This window comes from Eucyclogobius newberryi, unplaced genomic scaffold, assembly GCF_026437365.1.
Source record: "Eucyclogobius newberryi isolate DKJ021-1_F unplaced genomic scaffold, fEucNew1.0.hap1 SCAF_1, whole genome shotgun sequence".
NCBI lineage: Eukaryota > Metazoa > Chordata > Actinopteri > Gobiiformes > Gobiidae > Eucyclogobius > Eucyclogobius newberryi.
In genome coordinates, this window is record NW_027315723.1 from 48517163 (window position 1) to 48540049 (window position 22887).

The window sequence follows — 22887 nt, forward strand, 5'->3', positions numbered from 1 at the left end:
GTAACTTCAGCCAAACACAGTCTGGCTGAAGTTAATTAGTCCTTTATATATATTCGAACAGAACAATTTGGACTGGTGAAGTGAAATGTTGCTGTTTTGGGGACATACGTGAAATAAGAACGGTTATTAAAAAGTTTTCTGGCATGTAAAAAAAATATTAACCGATTACTCGATTAATCGAAGATAAAATAATCGTTACATTATTCAATAACTAAAATAATCGATAGCTGCAGCCCTGTTAGGATTAGGAACAGTTAGAATAGTTAAAGTTGGGTTTTAGGGGGTTAGGTTTAGTTTAGGAACAGTGTCAGGGAAATATGGATCAAAAATCATATTTCAATATATTTTGTTATATCTCAGTTTATACGATATATCACGATATCTTACGAATAAACAAACAACCCCCGAAAAACTGCTGCAAAAGTGTTATTCTAATGTCACAGCAACTTTTATTTAAAGTGTATGGAAATAACCCGCATATGCCCATGTGCATCACTATGAGAACGTAAACACAAATAGAAGAGTTGCATTACATAAACTGCACCTGGGCCTCTTTCAGCCAGGTAGGTAAAGTTATTTTCCTTCTAAATAAAATGTTTTTCAAACCTTGTAAACATTGAAAATTAGCATTTATATATATATATATATATATATATATATATATATATATATATATATATATACACACAAACGATATATCAAAGTGTGAATCATATTAATATATCATAAAAATATATCTTCCAGCCCTAGAGTCAGGTTTAAGAACAGGATGGGAACAAACATGTACTGTAAAAGTCACAGCCTGGATGAACACCAACTTTTAGACTTCTCCTGTTTCTAATCCAGTAATACAGACAATGTCATAATTCACATACTCACGTGTTTGTAATGCAGCCATGACAAATCTTCACACTTTTGTTTTCATGCACAGGGAACACATTTCAACAGCAAATAATAAAAGCAAATAGTCTGAAATAGAAATATAGATTAAATAATAGTTAACACGCGTTTTCAGTATAACAGTTTCGTATAGGTGTCTTGCAAAAGAGCAAGTTTACGTAATTTTCAACAGCAAACGAACCGTAATTATTTGAGCGCAATGTATGAACGCATTGTTCTGGTGAAACATCATACTGGTTTAAAATAAGTGCCTTCACTTTGTTAATATAAAATTCTTTGTTGAGAATTCTAGAATGGTGTGTCACTCACTGTTTAAACTCCTAAACATATTTAGTAGCGACTAATAAATTATAAGTAATATAACTGGCTCACTAGATGGCAGTGTTAGTCAAGTACTGATGTTAATGAGTTGGAACATTTTATTTGCAAATAAAACATCGTTCATAGGATCAAACTCCACCATTAATCACATTTGTTGATTTATGTCAGCCAAAAAAACGTATATGGCTTTTATACACATCATAAATTACATTTTACGCGGAAGTGCGGAACTTTCATGCAGGTCCACTAGTTCCTACGCGGAAGCTTATAACAAACACACAGACAAAACATGGCAGCCAATATAGAGCAAATATTTCAAGATTTTATATTGAACAAAATCAAAGAGATTGAAGAACAAAAGGAAGATTCTACGTAAGTCTCGCTGCTGTTTTGCAGTTGTCTTTTAGAGCTGACGATGTCTCAATGAACCGCTCCGACTTAACTGGAGCGAATAACGCTGCTTTTGGAGATGGGAAATGTTAGATTTATGGACTCCGAACCATTGAGTTACAGCAAAAAATGACCTGTTCATCCATCTATTTAATACATGGGCTGTTACAGGTTAATGTTATGAGTGCTATTTACTTACGAAACTTTGATTATGTCTATTGCGAGTTCCGATGCAACAGACTTGTTACCATGCTGTTTTTAAGCATGCTTTTTAAAATCTCCTGGGTTTTCATCATTGTAGGTTAGTGTCTAGGTGAGAACGCATATATTTATTTATCATTCTGCTGTCATTAAAAAAAAACCTATTTCTAACTACAGGGAATGACTTGCCTCCCTTTGACCCGCGCTGCTCAACATTCTTCTCTCAAACCAAATCACTTCACTTCAAGTGTCTGGACGATACTTGTCCCACTCAAACTGCTCCAAAAACAGTGACGATGTGTTTTTCATTGCGGCAAAAGCCTATGGATGATTTGAACTTACAAATGAATATAACGAAAATGAATAGAGTGGATGAATTTAAATATCTAAGAGTAGTCTTGGCTCTTGTTTAAAATGTGAAGTGATAGAAAGACAATAAAATGTTTAATATGAACTGTTTTATTTTAAAGACAGGATATCGATGTACGCAGCAAAGTTGTACTTTTTTTTTTATATCGTATTAAGGTCTGGGGCCAGGCTAATTAATCAGCTATGAAAAATACTGTATCTCTGTACAAACAAGAAAAATGAAGAACCAAAAGCCCATGATGTGGCTCTATCAGTATAAGCAAATAATAGATATTTCATTCGTAAATATTAATTATCCAGATGCCTTTATTCACCATATTTCAATCTTTTCTTTGGTTAAAATGTGTACAATAGAAATAATGGTTTGACTAATTGACTTCTAAAGCTACAGACACATTGAACATGTTAAAGCCAAGGCACGCACATAAAATCATTTTTGGATGCATTTCTGTTGGTTTTTACCAGCTTTAAAAGTGAATGGTCAGAGCTTCACGTCCCCGCAGGACAGGCGTAGGGCGTAGGAGGAGGCATCTCCGGCCTAGAGGCCTTGACCCTCTGGAAAATGAAGTTCTACACTTCTTAACCTACATTAAAGCTGAATCTGAGGAGCTAAAAATGTGACTTAATCATAGGACAGTTGTATTCTGACATTGTGAACATGAAATGTTCATCTTAATCAAAACATCATTTTAATACACTTTTTTACACCGCTTTTAATGGATATCCATGTATCAGGACGCGTATCAAGTTCCGAGTACTGGGATTAGTATCGTATCATGGACCCTGGATCGTGATACGTATTGTATTGTGAAGTACCAGGCAATACCCAGTGAGCCCTCTTGAGCAGAGCGTTCAACAAGCGACTGGCTTAAATTAGATGTGTTTAATAATCATAAGCCAAAAAACTCCCTGCAAAGTCCAGTTTTGTCACTGAAACCCAGAGTTGTAACATATCACTAAAGTGCAATGACAGAAAATGCTCCATGAAAGTTTAATAAGCTTTATGTTTGGCCTCAATAATCTTTTTCTCTGCCCAAGTTAATGTTTAATTAGGTATTATAAGAAAGCCCTGGCCCACAATATCTCCAGGCCTAAATATTTTGAATACAGCATTTACATCTAACACATAAATTATTTTCACATAGAATAATAATAACATGACACATTTGTGACTTACCCTTTCAGAGCCAATAGAGACGAAAACATCAGAAGAAAACATAATCGAGCGCTGAGAATTCACTTTTCATGTAATTACATTGGCTCCAAAAAGTTTAGATTCTGCTCCAGAATATTATCCTTGCTTGTTCTATAAACAAAAAGTGGAGATTGTCCTGCATTGAATCATATCTCCAAAACTTTAATTCTAGGTTTACAGACCTGTCATAAAACGTGGTCACCGTCAGCGTGTGATATTCATTTGCAGCAGGGAATATGTCTCTGTTCCATAAGTGAAAACGGAATCAGCTTCAGGAGTGTGAATATTGCAGCGACCAGAGTGTGTGCTGCAGAGGCGTGTGCAGGTTGTACGTGCAGTCAAACACGCTGCAAAGAAGCATGCGACCTCCAACGCCTGACGTGTTTAGACGCTTTGTATCTGAACGTACATTAAGATACTCACCAGCTGTTGCCCCATCCTCAAGCTTCCTCTTTGCCATGATAGAAATGATGATGATGTAATATTTTATCCACACCTGACAAACAAGTGAATATACAAAACGCACATTTCCTTTCTAATCTGGCCAAGCAAAACCAGCTTATTGTATCTTTTCAGATGTTAGTAGAAGGCATCCATTTGTTCCTTGCTTTGGTTAAAACAGGCGTTTTTGGGGCTTTTCTTAAACCAATACATTTGATGAATGAATCTTTTCTCTTTCCTCTACCAGAGTTGCTGTGGCAGAAAACAGTCTCCCGGAAACATGCCAGACCAGTTCTCCTGAAAAACGCCCTCGCAGTTCCAGTCCGCTCAAAAAACATAAAAAGAAAAGCAAGAAACATAAAAGCAAAAAGAAAAAGAAGAGCAAAGAGAAGGAGCGTGACAGCAGCGATTCTGAGGACAGTCGTAGTAAACATCGGCTGCACAGGTACGATTACAATAATGTAAATATGTGACATTGACAGGGAAAAAACACAGAATGAACCAGGTCTACATCAGGACTATGGCTGGAAATCAAAGTCTCTTACAATTAGGGTTGCAATTTGAGGGGATTTTCAAAGTTGGAAAATTTCCATGAAAATGATCCGAAATCTATGTGAAAGAATCAGAATCGGTTTTATTGCCATCGTCAGTGAACAAACTTGCTTTGGTGTAAAGGTGCAACATAAAATAATAATAATAATGATCATATATTGTTTCATAATTATGCTAAAATAAAATACTCAATTATTTTAAATAATCTTTTTGGCCTGAAGGCTTTAATTGATTGGACAGTCGTAGCCTTAAGGGGCGTTCACAATGCAGCGTCAAAGCGTCCATTTTATATAGGATCAAAATGCGAAATTCGCGCCATTCAGATGCTCAAAACGCCCTGGACTTTGAGTCCACATAGACTTTGAATGTAAACTGGATGCTTTGACGCTGTAGTGTGAACGCTTCTTTAAAGGGGGAGAGGGGCTGTAGACAGTCTAAACCCTTAATGGAACCCATGATGCCATGATGGCCGCCCTCTACCACTGCACCACCAGCGAAGCACAACTTTTTAAAAATGTTTTATTTTTTTATTGCAGAGCTTAGATTCCCATGGGAAAATTTCCTGGAATAAAATATGAATAACCCCCTTTGCAATCATACGCCAATCAATCCAACACGCTACACCAGACATGGCTCACAAAACAATCATATTCATGTTATAATTGATGATATTCTGTGATACATCACTATTTTGAATAACCAAATACATTTTAACAACAGTCATTCTTAGTTACAAAAGTAACTACAATACTAGATGACTGTCACAGGACAATGCACAAAGCACTGATGGATTCTCTGTGAAAAGGCAATCAATCCCTCTGGGGTCCGTGGGGATGAAATAGAAACACCCACCTTGATCGTTAAAACAGTGAATATGTCAAATTGATGTTTTCTTTCTCTAAACAAGCAAAAAAAATGCTTGTCACAAAATACTTTTCAAAGATGTACCAAAAAACTCGATATACGATATACAGCACGCTTTTGATACTGCATCACCACATTTAGAGTCATGATATATTGATATTTCGGACATTTTGGCACATCCCTAATCAGGACTAATCTTTTATCAAACGAGGACCACGCCTAGATTACAATTAGTGAAGTAACAGTAAGTAAGAATATTGTTTTGTCTTTCTTTTTTACACTTGAGTTTATCGTACGTTTGTGCTGTTTTGGAACGATAAATATATATTTTTTTAACCGATCATTTTACTTATGTGGCGTTGTGAATGACAAACATGATTTATGTTTTTAACTTGTGTTTACAGATCAAATGACGAAAGGGCCAGTAAAGAGAAAGGTACTGTGAGCACTTTTATGTCTAAAGTATTTGCATTAGTTGTACAGCCCTTTTCTCCTACTACTGCTACTGCACTTTCCTATCAGACATCATAGTACATGTCTGTACATAGATGATCTTTGTGCTTTGTGTTTAGCTGCAGACAACGAGCGGATCTCCACTCGACATCGCCACAAGTCTCCCGATGAAGACAGGAGGAAAAAGAAGAGGAAGAAAAGTAAAGACCGAGATGGTTCTGATTCAGAGAGTGAAGGACGAGCCAAGAGAGACGAGAGCAACGGTCACCAACCACAGCTGCCAGACATCATCCCCAAACAGGTACTCGACGGCCCCGAGCAGGTACTCGACGGCCCCGAACGGCAAACGGGTACTCGACAGCCCCAAACGGGTACTCGACAGCCCCAAACGGATACTCGACAGCCCCAAACGGATACTCGACAGCCCCAAACGGATACTCGACAGCCCCAAACGGATACTCGACAGCTACTCGACAGCCAACGGGTACTCGACAGCTACTCGACAGCCCCAAACGGGTACTCGACAGCTACTCGACAGCCCCAAACGGGTACTCGACAGTCCCAACAACCCCAAATGGGTACACAGCAGTCCCAAACGGGTACACGACACGACGGTCCCAAACGGGTACACGACACGACGGTCCCAAACGGGTACACGACACGGCGGTCCCAAACGGGTACACGACACGGCGGTCCCAAACGGGTACACGACACGACGGTCCCAAACGGGTACACGACACGACGGTCCCAAACGGGTACACGACAGTCCCAAACGGGTACTCGACAGTCCCAAACGGGTACTCGTCCCAAACGGGTACACGACAGTCCCAAACGGGTACACGACACGACAGTCCCAAACGGGTACACGACACGACAGTCCCAAACGGGTACACAACACGACAGTCCCAAACGGGTACTCGGATAACTTGATTCATAACAAAGCATATAATGTTCATTCATCAAAACCCTACCCAGTATTTCTCATTAAAAAGTTCTCCAGGTAATCCAGTTGACAAATATACCTCTTGAATTATTACAAGCATATCAAAGAAACTATACTATTAATGAAATGGTTAAGCGGAGGAAATAGGTAACATTTCTTACTCAAAAAATTATTTAAAAACTAAAATATTAGAATTTGGACCGCAAAAACAACTAAATGTCCATGTACTTTCCCACCATTGCCAGCAGAGGGCAATGGGAACCTAAGAATATGCCTCCATATCCAACAATAAAGTTACTAAATATAAAATACTGGTGCTAAGGTGTCTAAAACTGAAACGTCTCTGTTTTTAAAGGAGAGCTCCAGTAAGGTGAACAGGAAACAAGCGTCCACGCACAGGAAGTCCTCCCGCTCCCGGACGAGATCCAGGTCCAGGTCCCGCTCTCAGTCCCATTCCTCTACACTCAAGAACGAGTCCAAGAACGAGTCCAAGAACGAGTCCAAGAACGAGTCCAAGAACGAGTCCAAGAACGAGTCCAAGAACGAGTCCAAGAACGAGTCCAAGAACGAGTCCAAGAACGAGTCCAAGAACGAGTCCAAGAACGAGTCCAAAACCGGAGACCACAGAAAGTCCAGAACAAGATCCAGGTACAAAAAAACTGTAGATAGTCATTTTAACAAATACATTTTCAAGAAATATCGGGAGAGAAATTTGCTACGTTGGGGCTACAAGTGCATGCTACTATATTTTACATTTACCTAAAAATAAACCAAACCAGTTTTTGTATAACTTTAAATAAGAATAAATTTAAACACTGACAAATGCATTTAAAGGAATGACTAGAAATGTTATTGGTCGAAAGGGACAGATTGTAATTGATTTGAGCAGGTTAAGAATATGCTTCCAGCTACATTTCGACCGCTGATATTGTTAATAGATCGGCAGAGAAGAAGCCCCCCTCTGGTGAACCCGCTGACCCTGCGCAGAGCTCCACCAGTGAGCGCCCGTGTGCCGACGGACTGTCCAGCTCCACCGAGCAGCCCACAGAGGAGCGCCTGACCACAGGAGACGCACAGCCGGTCACCGCTGAGAAAGGAGAAAAGACAGATGAGAAACCACAAGAAACACCAAAAAGTGAAGGTAAGTTTGAGTTGTGAATATTTATATATATTTAAATTATATATTATGATACTGGGTGGTTATTGCAGACTGTTGTATTTAAATATTGCTTTAAATATATATTTCTCTGGATCCTGGCGCTTTGTGGTCTATTACTCAAGAAGTCCATGATCCAGTGACACAGGTGCTGTCTTTGTCAAGATGAGAAAGAGCCATGTGGAGAGCTGTGATGCCCCCATCCCCCTGGAGTCATGCCATGTCCCAGCATGCTTCATTGGCTCTGTGGCTCTGACGTCTGTAGTCATGAAGTCATTTGAGCGCCTGGTCCTCCCTCACCTCAAGTCCTTCACCTCCCCCCGTTGGACCCCCTACAGTTCGCCTACAGAGCCAACAGGTCTGTGGACGACACCATCAACCTGGCTCTCCACTTCACCCTGCACCATCTGGACTCCCCGGGAACCTATGCCAGGATCCTGTTTGTGGACTTCAGCTCTGCATTCACCATCCTCCTGCTCTGCTCCAGGACAAGCTCTCCCAGCTCAACGTCCCTGACTCCACCTGCTGGTGCAGCACTGACTTCCTGAGGGATCGGAGGCAGTGTGTGCGGCTGGGGAAGAATGTCTCAGACACTCGGACCATCAGCACAGGAGCTCCACAGGGCTGTGTACTTTCTCCCCTGCTCTTCTCCCTGTACACAAACTGCTGCACCTCCAGCCACGACTCCTTAAAACTGATCAAGTTTGCAGACGGCACCACCCTCATCGGGCTCATCTCGGACGGGTAACAACGGTAGCAGCGGTGACAACCTGGACCACGCCCAGAAGACAGTGGAGATGATCGTGGACTTCAGGAAAGTCGTAGCCCCCCAGGCCCCCCTCACCATCTCAGACGCCCCCATCACCACCGTGGACTCCCTCCACTTTCTCTACACCACCATCACCCAGGACCTCAAGTGGGAGCCCACCATCAGCTCCCTCATCAAGAAGGCCCAGCAGAGGATGTACTTCCTGCAGCAGCTGAGCCAGTGGAGAGGATCCATCCTCACCTCCTCCATCACCATGTGGTACGCTGGAGCCACAGCCAGGAACCAAACAGAGACTGCAGACTTCCATCCCTGCAGGACCAGTATATCTCTAGGACAGTGGAACGAGCAGGTCAAATCACAGCTGAACCATTCTCACCTTGGACATGGTCTGCTTGAGCCACGCCCTCAGGCAGGAGGCTACAGTACTCGATTCATTGACTGACGATTATAACTCTAAAGAAAGATCAATAAGAAGGTCTATGAACCAGAATCCTTTTTTATGGGTTTAATAAACAAAAATGTCAAAGCAAATAATTCCACATTTGGATACACAGGCTATGCCTGGGCTCAACTGGTCTTTTTGGGACATGTATGTCCCCTACAGGTCCATCTGGACCAGAACCTCCACAAAAACAGTTTCTTTACCACTGCCCTTGGACTCATGAACACTTTAAAACACCTGTCACTTTAACAATCATTTATTGTGCCACTCATTGCACTGTTCACTTTCTGCACATCTGTAAATTTAACAGTACATTTTGTGTATATAAGTCTATTTTTATCTTTTAAGTTTTCTTAACAGTAAATTGTATGTTTTTGATACATGCCTTATTTGATACAAGTTGCTTTTTTTATTGTTCATTGTTATATGTTGCACCGTAACACCAAAGCAAGTTCCTAGCCTGTGAATTTTGTTCTCCGACAATGGCAATAAACCTTTTCTGATATTGATTGATTTCTGTATGCAAACTGATGGAATAAAATGAGCATTATGTATTGTCTTACCTGGAAGTGGTTGGATCATTTATCCTTTTTATTTGTAAAACAACAATACAGTGTTCTCACAATTCCATACCAGTGTTCTCGCTAAGCTGAGGTTGAAGGACGGCGGTGGGACAAACCGTCGCCGTGGGCAGCGCAAGCGAGGAGTGCTGCGTGCGCCGTGGTGCTTTTCGCTCGCTGGCGGTATCTTTTGGGCATGGCGGTGACCAGCCGAAGCATAGCGGCCCGTCATGCTAAAACCCCTCAGCGAGAACACTGCATACGTATCTTGAGACACGGGTCATATCAATATGTCAATGTTGTCAATGCAAACAGGCTCTCTCCCTGGCTGTGCTTGGTGTTCACCACAGCGGTTTTCCTACTGTATCTCAAAGTATGAAACGATGAACCCTTTTCTTTTACCAAATGGCACTACTGTAGTACCATAAGTGTATTGTGAGTTTATTTGCTCGAGACAATACAATACACATGCTGTAAACACACCGGATTGTGGCCATGGGCTAGATTCTATTCAATGTTATACTGAATTGTACAATATCGAATCATTCAAGATGCATCCTTAATCAACCAAAAAGCATGTCCTAAGAATCTGTCTGTCCATTACTTCCAGCTTGCTGTTATATGCAGCATTTTGAGGACTTATTCCATTGTCCTCAAAATGCTCAATGTCCTCAATTGTTGACTAACGCTAACGGTCCTTTTTCATTTATTTTTTTATAATTCTGACCCAATGGATATTTTACACCACTAGTACTACATAGTTGTGTATAATGTTTTTTTTTTTTTTTTTCTTAGGTCAAACTGCATCTCAAACAGCTACTGCCAAGTCCCTATCTGAGGACAAAACCTCAGGTAAAGCGTCTACTGCAGACTCTCCGTCCAAACACCGGAGGAAAGGCAGTCGCTCGCCTCAGAAGAAGAGGCAGAGGGAGAGGGAGCACAAGTCCTCCAGGAGAGCAAAGAAGTCCAGGAGCCGGTCCAAGAGCAGGTCCAAGAGCAGATCCAAGAGCAGGTCAGCCAGCCGCAGGAGGCGCTCAAGAACAAGGAGTCCGAGGAAGAAGAGATCCAGAACAAGGTGAATGCGTTGTGTGTACAATGGGCATATTTGTATTTTGATTACAAGTAAGAATGTATAATACATTCTGGAAATTGCCCACACCCAGACCTCTTGGTCCGATGACCAGCATTAGTCCCGGTACCAGGCCCCTGAGCCCTCGGTGATGATTGTCGCCCAGTGAACCAGGTTTACAAGCAGAGATGTGTGCGTGGATTGGAGTGCATTCTGTGCTTGGCGGCTCCAGGTTTTGGACCTGGTTTAGTCTCAGTTTATTCGGAGCAGACTGGAATAAATCCCACAGACATTCGTTCCATTCTCTCCCGGGCTCCTACTCACACTCGGTTTGTCTGCAGGGGAATGGAGTGTGTGTCTGTGAGATTTAGCCCAGTCTGCTCGGACTAAGGCTCAACCTGTTATGTTTTTCACTGCACTATTTTTGCAGTTTATTACCTGTACTTACGATTCTGGCCATTCACAGAATGCACTACATATTTTGGCATGATCACACCTCTTGTTTAGAGTACCACGCTCTCAGCAGTTTTGCCGACGCTTGATGTCAGCAAAATAACTCGTCAACGATCACATTACCACTAAGTTCTGGGGCAAAATACAGCCCATAATGTTTTAGTTATGTCAATAATGTCAACCAAATTGAATAGAAATTAGATTATTTGGGGAAAAATATGAATTATCGCATAAAATTGCTGAGGCATTTTTTGGATGATTACATGATTACAACTTTTGCCAAATCCATTCTGAATCTTTTTTTCAAACGATCATAAAATGTCCAGATTCTCACTCTTTCTGTTGTTTGTTTAGGTCAAGGGGTCGCCGGTCAAACCGCTCCCGTAGCCGCTCTGTGTCCAAAGACCACCGCAAGAGGAACCCGTACAGCCAGAGGGACCGCTGGAGGAGGGAGCCCAGTCACTCCCCTGTGCTCATCCTCCGGAAAAATAGATCCCCGGCAGGAAGGAAGCACGGCAACTCCAGCAGTCCGCACCGCATCAGCGATCTCGGTGAGTCCACTTCTACTTTACCAGCTTCTACTTTGCCAGCGCTGAGAGGCTATTATTTAATTTTTGTTGTTATATTTGCATGTGTTCAGATAAAGAGCAGCTTTTGGAGATCGCCAAAGCAAACGCAGCTGCTATGTGTGTGAAAGCTGGAATGCCGGTGCCGTCCAGCCTGATGTCCACTGCTGTTCCTCTAAACCTGCCAGTGGCTATGAACCCTGCTATGGCCAGTATGACCGCAGGTGAGGCAGCCATTATTACTGAAGCTCAGCTCTGATTAGTCTAAAGTAATCACGTAATAATAAAGGACACATATTCTGCTGCCTTTAAACATGCTCTTGAGTACATTTCCTTTCACATCCATGATTTTGAAGCATACTGTACTTTATCTGTGTGGCGTTCCCACATCAGGATTTGTATTGGCAAGTCATCTGGCAGTAGAAGCCCGGGATCTTGTATTTATTCAGTTACACTTGTAACTGAGTGAATAGAAGGTGGATATGTTTAATTACATTCACCATGTAAAAGACTAACATCACCATGGAGACCAGCACCTCCACTACTAAAGAGACATAGTTTACATTTTAAAATCTTTCAAAATGTTCACATAACTCTCTCACCATTAACTAGATGCTTTATGAACTCATCTTTTTAAAGTATTACCATATTTGTATCTGAACTTGAGTCCCACTGGACATAAAGTCCTGACATGGTTAAACTGAGGCAGAACTGCACGTCATGAATAATTGTTCCATGTTCTGTCTGACTTACAGCCTCCATGACGGCAGCCTTGTCAAACCTCAGCGCCCTCCTGCCCTCCCTGAGCAGCAAGACCTCTGGCTCCAGCATGCTCAGCTCAGCCCTGGAGGAGGCCAAGAAGAGTGTGCAGAAACAGGCTAACATCATTAGCATCAAAGAGTTCACTGAAGTAAAAGACCTCAAACTTTTCTCTGCTATTGATTCAAACTGGAATATGGTTTTCATGAAGGTTTTTGTGCAGAAATGTAAGATGATCGTGGACAGTAAGGGCGAGCTCCCGGTGGCGGCTCCACACGTTTCAGATGAAGAGGACGAGGGAAAACCGTTCGGAGCTGCAGCGGTGAAAGAGCTGAAGGCGATCCGCTTTAGTATCAATGTAAGAGCCGCGTCGCTCTCTTTAGAGCCGCATTGCATCGCTCTTTAGAGCCACATTTAGAGCCACATCCGCTATTTAGAGCCGCATCGCTCTAGAGCCTCTGGTCTTACTCTTTGCACTTTGGTTGAAAAAACTATTACTTTTACTATTTGGTACAACATGTTAAAAACACTGTAAAAATGCCATTTTCTTTATTATGCAGAAGAACTCCTTCTAACCTCAAAAAAACTAGGACTAGACTAGAACCATCCAGGTCTGAACCAGGACTAACCCAGAATCAAAAACCGGTCCAAAGCAGATTGGACTGAACCAGGTCTATACTAGTGCTAACCCAGAATGAAACCAGTAAAAAATATATATATATATATATTTAAATATTTGGCCCCCGGGACTTGAGTTGAATATTCCTGCATGAGTCCAAATCCCTTTCTCATGTTTCGAAGGAAATACACTGATAGATGGATCATTAAAATGTCCTTTTTTATAGTGGCAAACACTTGGCCTATTTCTTTAGAATCAATTTAGTTCATCGGTTCATCTCGTTTAAATTGAAATAATTCTTGAAGCTCTTTCTAATTTTCATTTGCTTTAAACCAAACCAATGCAACTCTTTGGCTGTTAAAGTTTGTAGAGCCCTGAATTTAGTCTGAAAACTACAATATTGTATATGAACTATGATATACTGAGCAGTGTTTGACAGACCATGGCAAACCAAGGTCAGATTTTAACTGTGAATATTGCACCAATCAATCACACTAAATCTGTTTTTATTTTGTATATTGATTAGTTTTCAGTTGCCTATCCCAGTGACCTTGGGCCTTAGGCTGGGTTCACCCTTGACATAGGTCAGCTCGTCGCAGGGTTAACACAGATGCATAGAAACACAGACAACCAGTCACTCTCACATGTATTCACTTGTTACATCTTTAAGCCTTGTATTGTGAAGAACTGTATTAAGATTGTGTGCGTTCCCAGAACATGGCCGTCCGGCCGGCCGTCCGGAGCGACGCCGGCATCGCCAAAGAGTTTCCTGTGTCCTCTGGATCTCAGCATCGGAAAAAGGTTAGTCAAGTAACATTTTGACATTTAAAAAAAACGTTTATTCTTCATTCTTCATTTGTTTATGTGTCCAGGAGGGCGAGGGGCAAGTCGCGTACGGAGAATGGGTCCCTGTTGAAAAGACCAGTGAAAAAAACACACCAAATCCCAAGAAGAACTCTCCTGTGTCGGCCAAGCCCTCAGCAGAGCCGGGGCCAGGGGCGGGGCCAGGAGCAGGGGTGGGGCCAGGAGCGGGGCCAGGGGTGGGACCAGGGGCGGGACCAGGGGTGGGGCCAGCAGCGGGGCCAGCAGCGGAACCAGAAGCAGCTGTGGAACATGACAGTGTGTTCCCCGAGCCGCCACTGCAGGTTACATCCTTTACATTTCATTTATTTCAATGTATTTTTATTTAATCAGGATAAACAAGTCAGTGAGAAAAAATGTTATACATGGCATTTGGTTTGAATATATGAAAACAGAATACACCTGGAGATGAAGATGAAGATACTGACAAAACTGAATCGCTCAATCTTTTGATTATTCTTTTGGCACTAATCAAATTGCCTTTTTAGGGTTGCACCCATTAATCAAATAATTGTTACTCTAAAAACAATTGTAATTGTTACCTGAACTAGACAAACTCTAAATCACACAAAATTACCCTTTTATAACAGAGACATTATTAAAAGTTTAAAAAAGAAAGTATAATCATTTCAGATTTTCATCAAATACTTCCAGAAGCCGTAAGTCACCATATTTCACCCTTTTTGGTTCAAATGTATTTAAAAACTCTCAAAGTTGTTGTTGTTACTTTTAATGGCGGCTGGCAGCAAACTGCAAAGGTGCATTTACCGCCATTCTACTTTATTCTTTAGACTTAAAGTACTATTGAACTAGAAGCCAGTGTGCGTGCCATGATCACTGCATGACCAAAACTGCATAGCTACAAGTACTAGAAGTTCTAACTAGTGCTATTCTAGAACGACAAAGTCGTCCTTTGCTACTATTAATCTTCCGCCGCGCTAAAATATAGGAAAAATTGCAATTTGACTACGAATCCCGGAAAAACGTAGGAGATCGAGGAATACCAGAAGCAACAGCATCGAGATGATAAATATCTACAAAAAGAACATTGACAAGAAATACAACCTGTGATACTGTCCAATACCGTTTTGTTTTTTTTGCTTTAATTTAACAGCCTGTTGACATCTCCCAAGCTGTGAGTGAACGGATCAAAGCTCAAAGACGATTGGCCGAGAATCCCCATGACGTGAGCGCCCTCTCTATGCTGAGCAGGGCACAAGAGCAGGTGCGGGAGTACACCAAGTACAGTCTGAACATACATTAACAAAGTCAAAATCACATGACACAATGACGCTTTGCTGCAGGTGGATGCGTGGGCCCAGTCCAACACGGTTCCCGGGCTCTTCACTGGTTCCACAGGAGCTCAGGTTCTCAGCTCCGAAGAACTCTCCTCCAATGGACCACAAGCCTGGCTCAAGAAGGTTAGGAAAAGTATCTGAGTCGTTTAAATTATGGGCAGCACAACTCAAAATGTTTCTTTGCTTTTTGTTTTGTGCCTCATTTTTGTCAGTGAGGTTTTGTTTCGATCAAATTAACCTAATATAGAAAAATCTGCCCTGTTTCTCTGTTGTTGTGGCGACTGTGCAGAGCTTTGCTAACATGTGGGGGAGACACAGGGGGAGATAAAGGCCACTTCAGCTCAACTCACAATCGTTACTCAACAAACGGACTCTGAAACATCTTATTTAAGGAGAGAAATGTGATCAACTGTGTGTGAAGTCTGTATTGTTGTAAATGTGAGCTCAGTGTCCTGTTGTTTATCTGGTCTTCGACTACTTCATTCATTTACTTGATTTGTTGTTGCAATGAGCTGTAGACTTTTATATTTGTCATGAGCTGTAGATGTTCACATTTTAAATGTGTTTGACATTTGGAAAATTTGTCAAAAACATTCTGTCAATCAATTTTTAAAAAACAAAGTCACCTCACATTTTTCCCTCCAATCTTTTTTGATTACAATACAGTTACACAAACTAACCTATATAAAGAATTTGGGAAGAGAGAGAGAAAACATAATTATACATATATATATATCTATATATACATATACATCCGCATTCATATACACACACTACCTCAGATCCATGCATAAATACATATATACACACACATGCACATATATATATGTATATCTTCATTAAATGAGGAAATCAGGGATATGTTAAACATTAAAAGCATTGCAGGACTTCAGTGTTCGGCACATGGCGGCTAATGGCGGCTAACCGCTAATAACAGAGAAATTGCTTCTCTAGCAAAGCCAAACTAAACAGACTGTGCCTGGTGCGCCCTCTGCAGGATTAGTAGTGTCACTACACATAACATAAGAGGCGGTTCCTGTAACCAGAGCAACCAACACCCAGATCTCCACTCGATCTCGAAGACCTGGATGGAAATTCAGTGGCCCTGTCCCAATGCTGGCAGGACACACTGACTGAAGTGTGCATTTTCTGAAAGTGCACAAGGCGTAGAGGAGGTGAACATGAGAACAGGACTCTCCACACTTCAGAGCTCTGTGGTCTGTGGAGCTTCAGACTGTGGAGCTTCAGAGCTCTGTGGTGCTTCAGAGCTCTGTGGAGCTTCAGAGCTCTGGAGCTTCAGAGCTCTGTGGTGCTTCAGACTGTGGAGCTTCAGAGCTCTGGAGCTTCAGAGCTCTGTGGTGCTTCAGAGCTCTGTGGTGCTTCAGAGCTCTGTGGTGCTTCAGAGCTCTGTGGTGCTTCAGAGCTCTGGAGCTTCAGAGCTCTGGAGCTTCAGAGCTCTGTGGTGCTTCAGACTGTGGAGCTTCAGAGCTCTGGAGCTTCAGAGCTCTGTGGTGCTTCAGAGCTCTGTGGTGCTTCAGAGCTCTGTGGTGCTTCAGAGCTCTGGAGCTTCAGAGCTCTGTGGTGCTTCAGAGCTCTGTGGTGCTTCAGAGCTCTGTGGTGCTTCAGAGCTCTGTGGTGCTTCAGAGCTCTGTGGTGCTTCAGAGCTCTGGAGCTTCAGAGCTCTGTGGTGCTTCAGAGCTCTGTGGTGCTTCAGAGCTCTGGAGCTTCAGAGCTCTGGAGCTTCAGAGCTCTGTGGTGCTTCAGAGCTCTGTGGAGCTTCAGAGCTCTGTGGTGCTTCAGAGCTCTGTGGTGCTTCAGAGCTCTGTGGTGCTTCAGAGCTCTGTGGTGCTTCAGAGCTCTGGAGCTTCAGAGCTCTGTGGTGCTTCAGAGCTCTGTGGTGCTTCAGAGCTCTGGAGCTTCAGAGCTCTGGAGCTTCAGAGCTCTGTGGTGCTTCAGACTGTGGAGCTTCAGAGCTCTGGAGCTTCAGAGCTCTGTGGTGCTTCAGAGCTCTGTGGTGCTTCAGAGCTCTGTGGTGCTTCAGAGCTCTGGAGCTTCAGAGCTCTGTGGTGCTTCAGAGCTCTGTGTGTTGTAAACCACAGATGAATTCATGGCAAAGCATCAGCCCAGTTTAGTTTGGATCTTTTGCTGAAATGGCCACAAACAAATGAGAACAAGCTTTACGTTTTACAGTGTTGTTGCTGTTAAAGACATTACTTTTCATTGTTTCCTGTTCTCGCTGCTAAGTTGCGAAGTGCGAAATGTATTTTACAGTGAAATGCATTGTGGGGGATGTACCGGTACTTGCCTGAAACTCATTAAAGTTGAGTTAGCATGATATGTCCCTTTTTAAGATCTGCAAAACTTCAAAGCCCTAATGTACCGTACGTTCAAACCTTTTCGTAGGACCAGTTCCTGAGAGCCGCTCCTGTGTCGGGAGGCGTTGGGGAGTTCCTCATGCGGAAGATGGGCTGGAGAACCGGCGAGGGCCTGGGGAGGAACCGAGAGGGCACAGTGGAACCTATTATCATCGACTTCAAGGTGGACCGCAAAGGTACACAGCATGCTCCGTCTGTCTGTCACGCCCGTCTTAACCGGGACGGAAAAGCTCGCAGACATTAATCACCAGACTGATCGAAATGTGCCTGAACAAAATGTGTAATTATGTTGGTGTGTGCGGTTTTAGGTTTAGTGGCGGAGGGAGAAAAGCCACAGAAGCAGACTGGAGGACTAGTCGTGACCAAGGACCTCATGGGTAAGAGACGCTCACTGTCCGCACAGGCTAAAGTCATTTGCACATTCACTCTTGTCCTACTTTGATCTCTGTGTGGTCCTGTTTTAAAGTCCACAAAGACCTTCTACACAACGCTTTGCACCAGTTTTGATTTGGCGTCGCTACACCTCACATTCACGTTGTTCTGGTTATTTTCAAGCTCATTCGTTTTCATGCAACACGACCGTTCACTGTGGATGCACGCAGCGTCTTTCTGATGTGGTTTTAGGAAAGGAGCAACGGCTATTACTCTCAAACGTGACACAAAACATGGTTCAGGGCTGTTTGGAGGCCGCTTTACACCTCTGTGTGCTGCAAACTGCACATGAATAATACACAGACCTACTCTCTAGTGTCATCCTTCTTTAAACGGGAGAAAGATGGAAAACAATGTCAGATTTCTCTCAAACTGTTTTAATGGAACGTTCAAATGTGTTTTTCTTTAACGTTTGAACCTTTTCGTGAATAAAAGCACTTTAAGAGAGCATGTTAGTGTGAATAATCAGTACAAGTTATATGACAAAACTACATTTTCACACTGTAACTAAATGTGTTCTATGTTTAGAAATCTGTAAACAAGTGTGTACAGTATCAATCGGCTGATAGAAGCAAATAATTGATTGAAAATAAATGGTTATAGAAAAGTCGTGGAAAAGCTCGAGTTAAAATGTACCATAATATTACCAGTTTGTTTATGTCTATGAATGTTGAAGTATTCTGTGTGATCAGGGAAACACCCGGTGTCGGCGCTGATCGAACTTTGCACAAAGAAGAAGATCATGCAGCCGGACTTCGTCATGGTGCACCACAGTGGCCCCGACCACCGCAAGAACTTCCTCTTCAAGGTCAACATGTTTTCCTCAACATTATTTTAATACATTTACTGACACAAACATAGACAAATGGTGTTTGGGTTTAACATAAATGGCATGGATTGTTGCGGTGCAGGTGACGGTGGGTGGAGTGGACTACCAGCCTCAGACTGCCAGTCCCAATAAGAAACACGCCAAGGCCATGGCTGCTACTGTGGCCCTGCAGGCTCTGGGAGAGGTAGGACTGCATGCACTATCCATTATTGCTCATGTCATTCCCTGTCATTAGTTTTTGATTCATTTTGAATAAGCTTTGTTTTAAGCTTTTAACCATGTTCTAACATTGGTCCCTGATCAAAAACATAGCTGGAGTTTTATTTAGCGTCATTCACTCTAGTTTGATGACTCTTTGTTTATAAAGTCCGCTCCTCCAAACGTCAAAATGACTTCAGAATTGTCCTGTTTTGTTACAAGTCGATCTTCTGTGCAGTTTTAAAGTCCATAAATCATCCCTAGACTTGTTCTGAGCATTTCTTCCGTCAAATCGCATTCATCTCTCTTCTGTCATTCCCTCTGCAGCCAATAGATCTATTTAATGAACCTACGGTAAATATTAGGTTTATATTGGGAGTGCGCTGCAGGGCGTTAGAGGACACAGGGTCAAGGGGCCAGAGGGTCAAGGGGCCACTGTCACTGGAGGGGACGAGGGGATCCCAGGGAGCTTCTGCCATTAGGTTTGATAACAGATCACTACATATAAGAAAATAGCCAGTTGTCCTTGAATATATTAAACTCAGTTCAGTTCAGAAAACATATTATACATATTTTTCCCTCAACGAGGCAATTCCGTTCAGTCACAAATTGCTTGCCTGAGCAGCCAGTCCCTCCTACATTCTGTTCAAATGCAGAAGGGTCTGGATTCGGACCATTTGAGGGCGTCAAAAAACTCCAAGCGTGAACCGGTCCAACCACCGCCGTTAATTTGTGTCACGTGTCTCTCAAATATTTTCGGAACAATATATAACTTAATTTACCTCAGAATTATAGAGTTTAGTGCGTCGCTTGTTGACTCAGCAGAAGTGATCTCACATTTGTGACCCAGAGAACATTGTTGTGTGCAGCGCTTATTCATTAATTATGACTCTCTTCATCTTTATAGCTTAAATCTAGGTTTATACATGTGTAAAATATAGGTACGGTGGCAGAGTGGCTAGCTCTCTTGCCTCACGATGCCAATGACTTGATCCTTCTCAAACACACTGACATCTCCTCTATGACCACGGGATTTGTCTTTTCACATGGTTGTTTCAGAAATGAGAAGCTGCTCACTGGTTTAAACACTGACGATCATCACCTGCAGCAGGAGCAGAGGACCTATTTGTTTAGTCATCTTGTTTCATTTTCATAAAATACAAATAAATACATCAATAATTATTATATTGTTTATAATAGCATATTATTGATGATAATAATAATAGGCCTACTTCTATTAATGATGATAATATTTTTACATATGATAAATCACGACCCCTCTTGAAATGTTTTTGTAGATCAAACTCTGGAATACACAATACTTGATCAGTCAGTGCTGGGTGGAGTGGGAGGGGCTGGGTGGAGTGGGAGGCACTGGGTGGAAGGTTGTTGTGAGGGTTTTCAGCACCACAGCAAATATTAATACTTAAATACTGTGACTGAAACCATACCCATCTAGTTTATGATGATAAGCCACTTCAGAATGTACATGACGGAGAGCTAATGAAGCCATGTGATGTCTGCTGCAGGTTCCTGCGGACGGCCCTGGTCTGTACACGGGCCCCGTCTTCACGGCTGCCTCCACCGGGCCCCTGTTCTCCACGTGATCCTCAAGCACACGCCGCATTTCACCAAGTTTGGACACGATTTAATACGACTCTAAAGGGAATAGATGTTCTCTTTGCTATTTCATAAACAATATTTCAAAAGTAGGACACGGTGCAGAGGACACTTTGTTTTGTACAGAAGACATTGTAACATGGAGTAGATTTTTGTAACATTTTCAATTGAACTTGTTTTAAAGTAATGTAAATATGTGTCTTTTAGTCTGCCATGCTTCTGTTTACTGTGTTCCCCATGTAGCCCAACTTCAAAAAGCTCCGATCTGTATCGAGCAAATGAAATAAAGAGTATATTTATATTGTTTAATTAGTTGAATAATGTGTACTGTCTTTAAATGACTAACTAGATGAAACCACTTGTATCATATCAAAGCCTTGAGCCTTGTGGGGCACCGTAGGGACAGAGAGTTCACCATCAGATCCGGTTTGAGTTTGAGCTGTGGTATTAAATCAATAAGTTTATAAGAATTGTTGAAATTGTGGTTCCATACAAATAAAGGCCCACTGTGGCAGTCAGAAGTACAGTTTAGTTTGCTACACTACATGGCAAATGAAACAATTAATTCAGTCTACATTTGGTTTCTGTGATTGAAACAATATAAGTTTATTTTTTCTTATGCAGTTTGTTGCTGTTTAAAATGGCACATTCTTGAAACATTTTTTTTACTGCTTTGTATTTGTTTGTTTACCAAGACCAGGAAGCAGAGACTTCAAAGTAAAGTCATCTTTAGACATGAACATTTGTGATTCACTTCCTGTTTCCTTCAGTTTATTCAAGATGACACGTCCTCGGTGAATGTGTGAGTGTGAATACTCAGAATGTATTGTATTGATTAATGGATCTGAAGTTCAATCTAACTTTATTTATAAAGTGATTTTCATACAAAAAGATTTAATAGGTGCATAGGTTTTACATCAGAGCAGCTGGTGGAGCTGCAGTGCCTCAGCTGGGAAATATGTGTAAAATGATTATTTAAAGCTAGTGGAAAAGTCTAATACATCGAGCTCCAGTGTTCAACAGCAAGTTAGAGTTTGCTGTTTGGCTTTAGCTTCGAGACACAAATACCTGCTTTTAGTTATAACACATGTTTCCCCTGGTGAAGCATTTACATCGTATGTTGGATTTATTATAGCAAGAGCTGCAGTTCAGTGCCACAAACACCACGCTCTTTATTCCCCTGAGAACACACAGGCCGAGACCTGTTTGTGGATTTGTCCTTTTTCAAATTCAGTACAAAAGTAAAACCTTTTTCTTTTTAACCTTTATTTAACCAGGAAAGTCCCATTGAGATTAAAAACCTCTTTTCCAAGTGCATCCTGGCCAAGAGGCAGCAAAGTTCACCACAGTTTCAACAACCAACAGTGAAATAACATTTGCATGTTATGGACTTGGATTTAAAGGCATTTAAGGACAAGTACTTAGACAATTTCCAGTCTTTCTGCAACATATTCAATTTTTTTCATAAATGTCCAAAGTTATTTCAGTCCCGTCCCGTAGCCCAAAGAACAGTCCACAGTTTGACATCTTTCTAATTCCATTGCTGGAGTTTTACATCCGAGATCAAATGTCAGCTGAATTGTGGGAGCTGCAGCGCCTCCTTAACCTCACTCCAGTTTTTATGAATAATAAGTCAGTCCACAAACACATGATAGTGAGATAAGATAAGCCTTTATTTGTCCACACAATGGGGATATTTCGTGTTGCAACGCAAGTAGGTACAGAAGTATAAGAACGGGCAACTTATAGAAAGCTTTAAGACAAAACACTCTTAATAGAAAAGCTCTTATAAACAAAACTCTTATAGACATATGAGTATGACAGAATTGCACATGATTAGGTCAGTATTGCACATGGGTATGATAGTATACACGTGTACAGGGCTAACAGTGTTTGTTGTAAAGACCTGTGAAACGTCTCCTTCACACAGCGAGGGTGAATCAGTCTCTGAAGCTGCTCTAGAGCAGACAGAGTGTCCTGCAGAGAGTGAGACTGCACCTGCACCGAGTCCAGAGCACAGCCCAGGACGGAGCTGGACTTCTTGATGACTCTGTCCAGCCTCCTCCTCTCCCTCTCTGTGATGCTGCTGCTCCAGCAGGCCACACCTACAGGACGGCTGATGCCACCACAGAGTCATAGAAGGTCTTCAGGAGTGGCCCTGTCACTCCAAAAGACCTGAGTCTCCTCAGGAGGTAGAGCCGACTCTGGCTCTTCCTGTACAGTGCGTCTGTGTTATGAGTCCAGTCCAGTTT

At 42.1% G+C, this 22887-nt stretch overlaps 1 protein-coding gene across 1 annotated transcript; it reads left to right on the forward strand.

The window, feature by feature from the left end:
• The first annotated feature begins 1469 nt into the window (after window positions 1-1469).
• On the forward strand, window positions 1470-20934 carry sonb (SON DNA and RNA binding protein b). The gene is made up of 20 exons (XM_072450341.1): window positions 1470-1593; window positions 4065-4262; window positions 5638-5669; window positions 5806-5987; window positions 6985-7277; window positions 7568-7770; window positions 10352-10631; window positions 11433-11629; window positions 11719-11868; window positions 12400-12554; window positions 12627-12761; window positions 13737-13823; window positions 13895-14167; window positions 14998-15108; window positions 15188-15304; window positions 17585-17732; window positions 17865-17933; window positions 18681-18796; window positions 18900-19001; window positions 20545-20934. Exons 1-20 carry the CDS (start codon window positions 1511-1513, stop codon window positions 20620-20622), a joined length of 3009 nt encoding a protein of 1002 aa, XP_072306442.1. The 5' UTR covers window positions 1470-1510; the 3' UTR covers window positions 20623-20934.
• Window positions 20935-22887: the final 1953 nt, after the last annotated feature.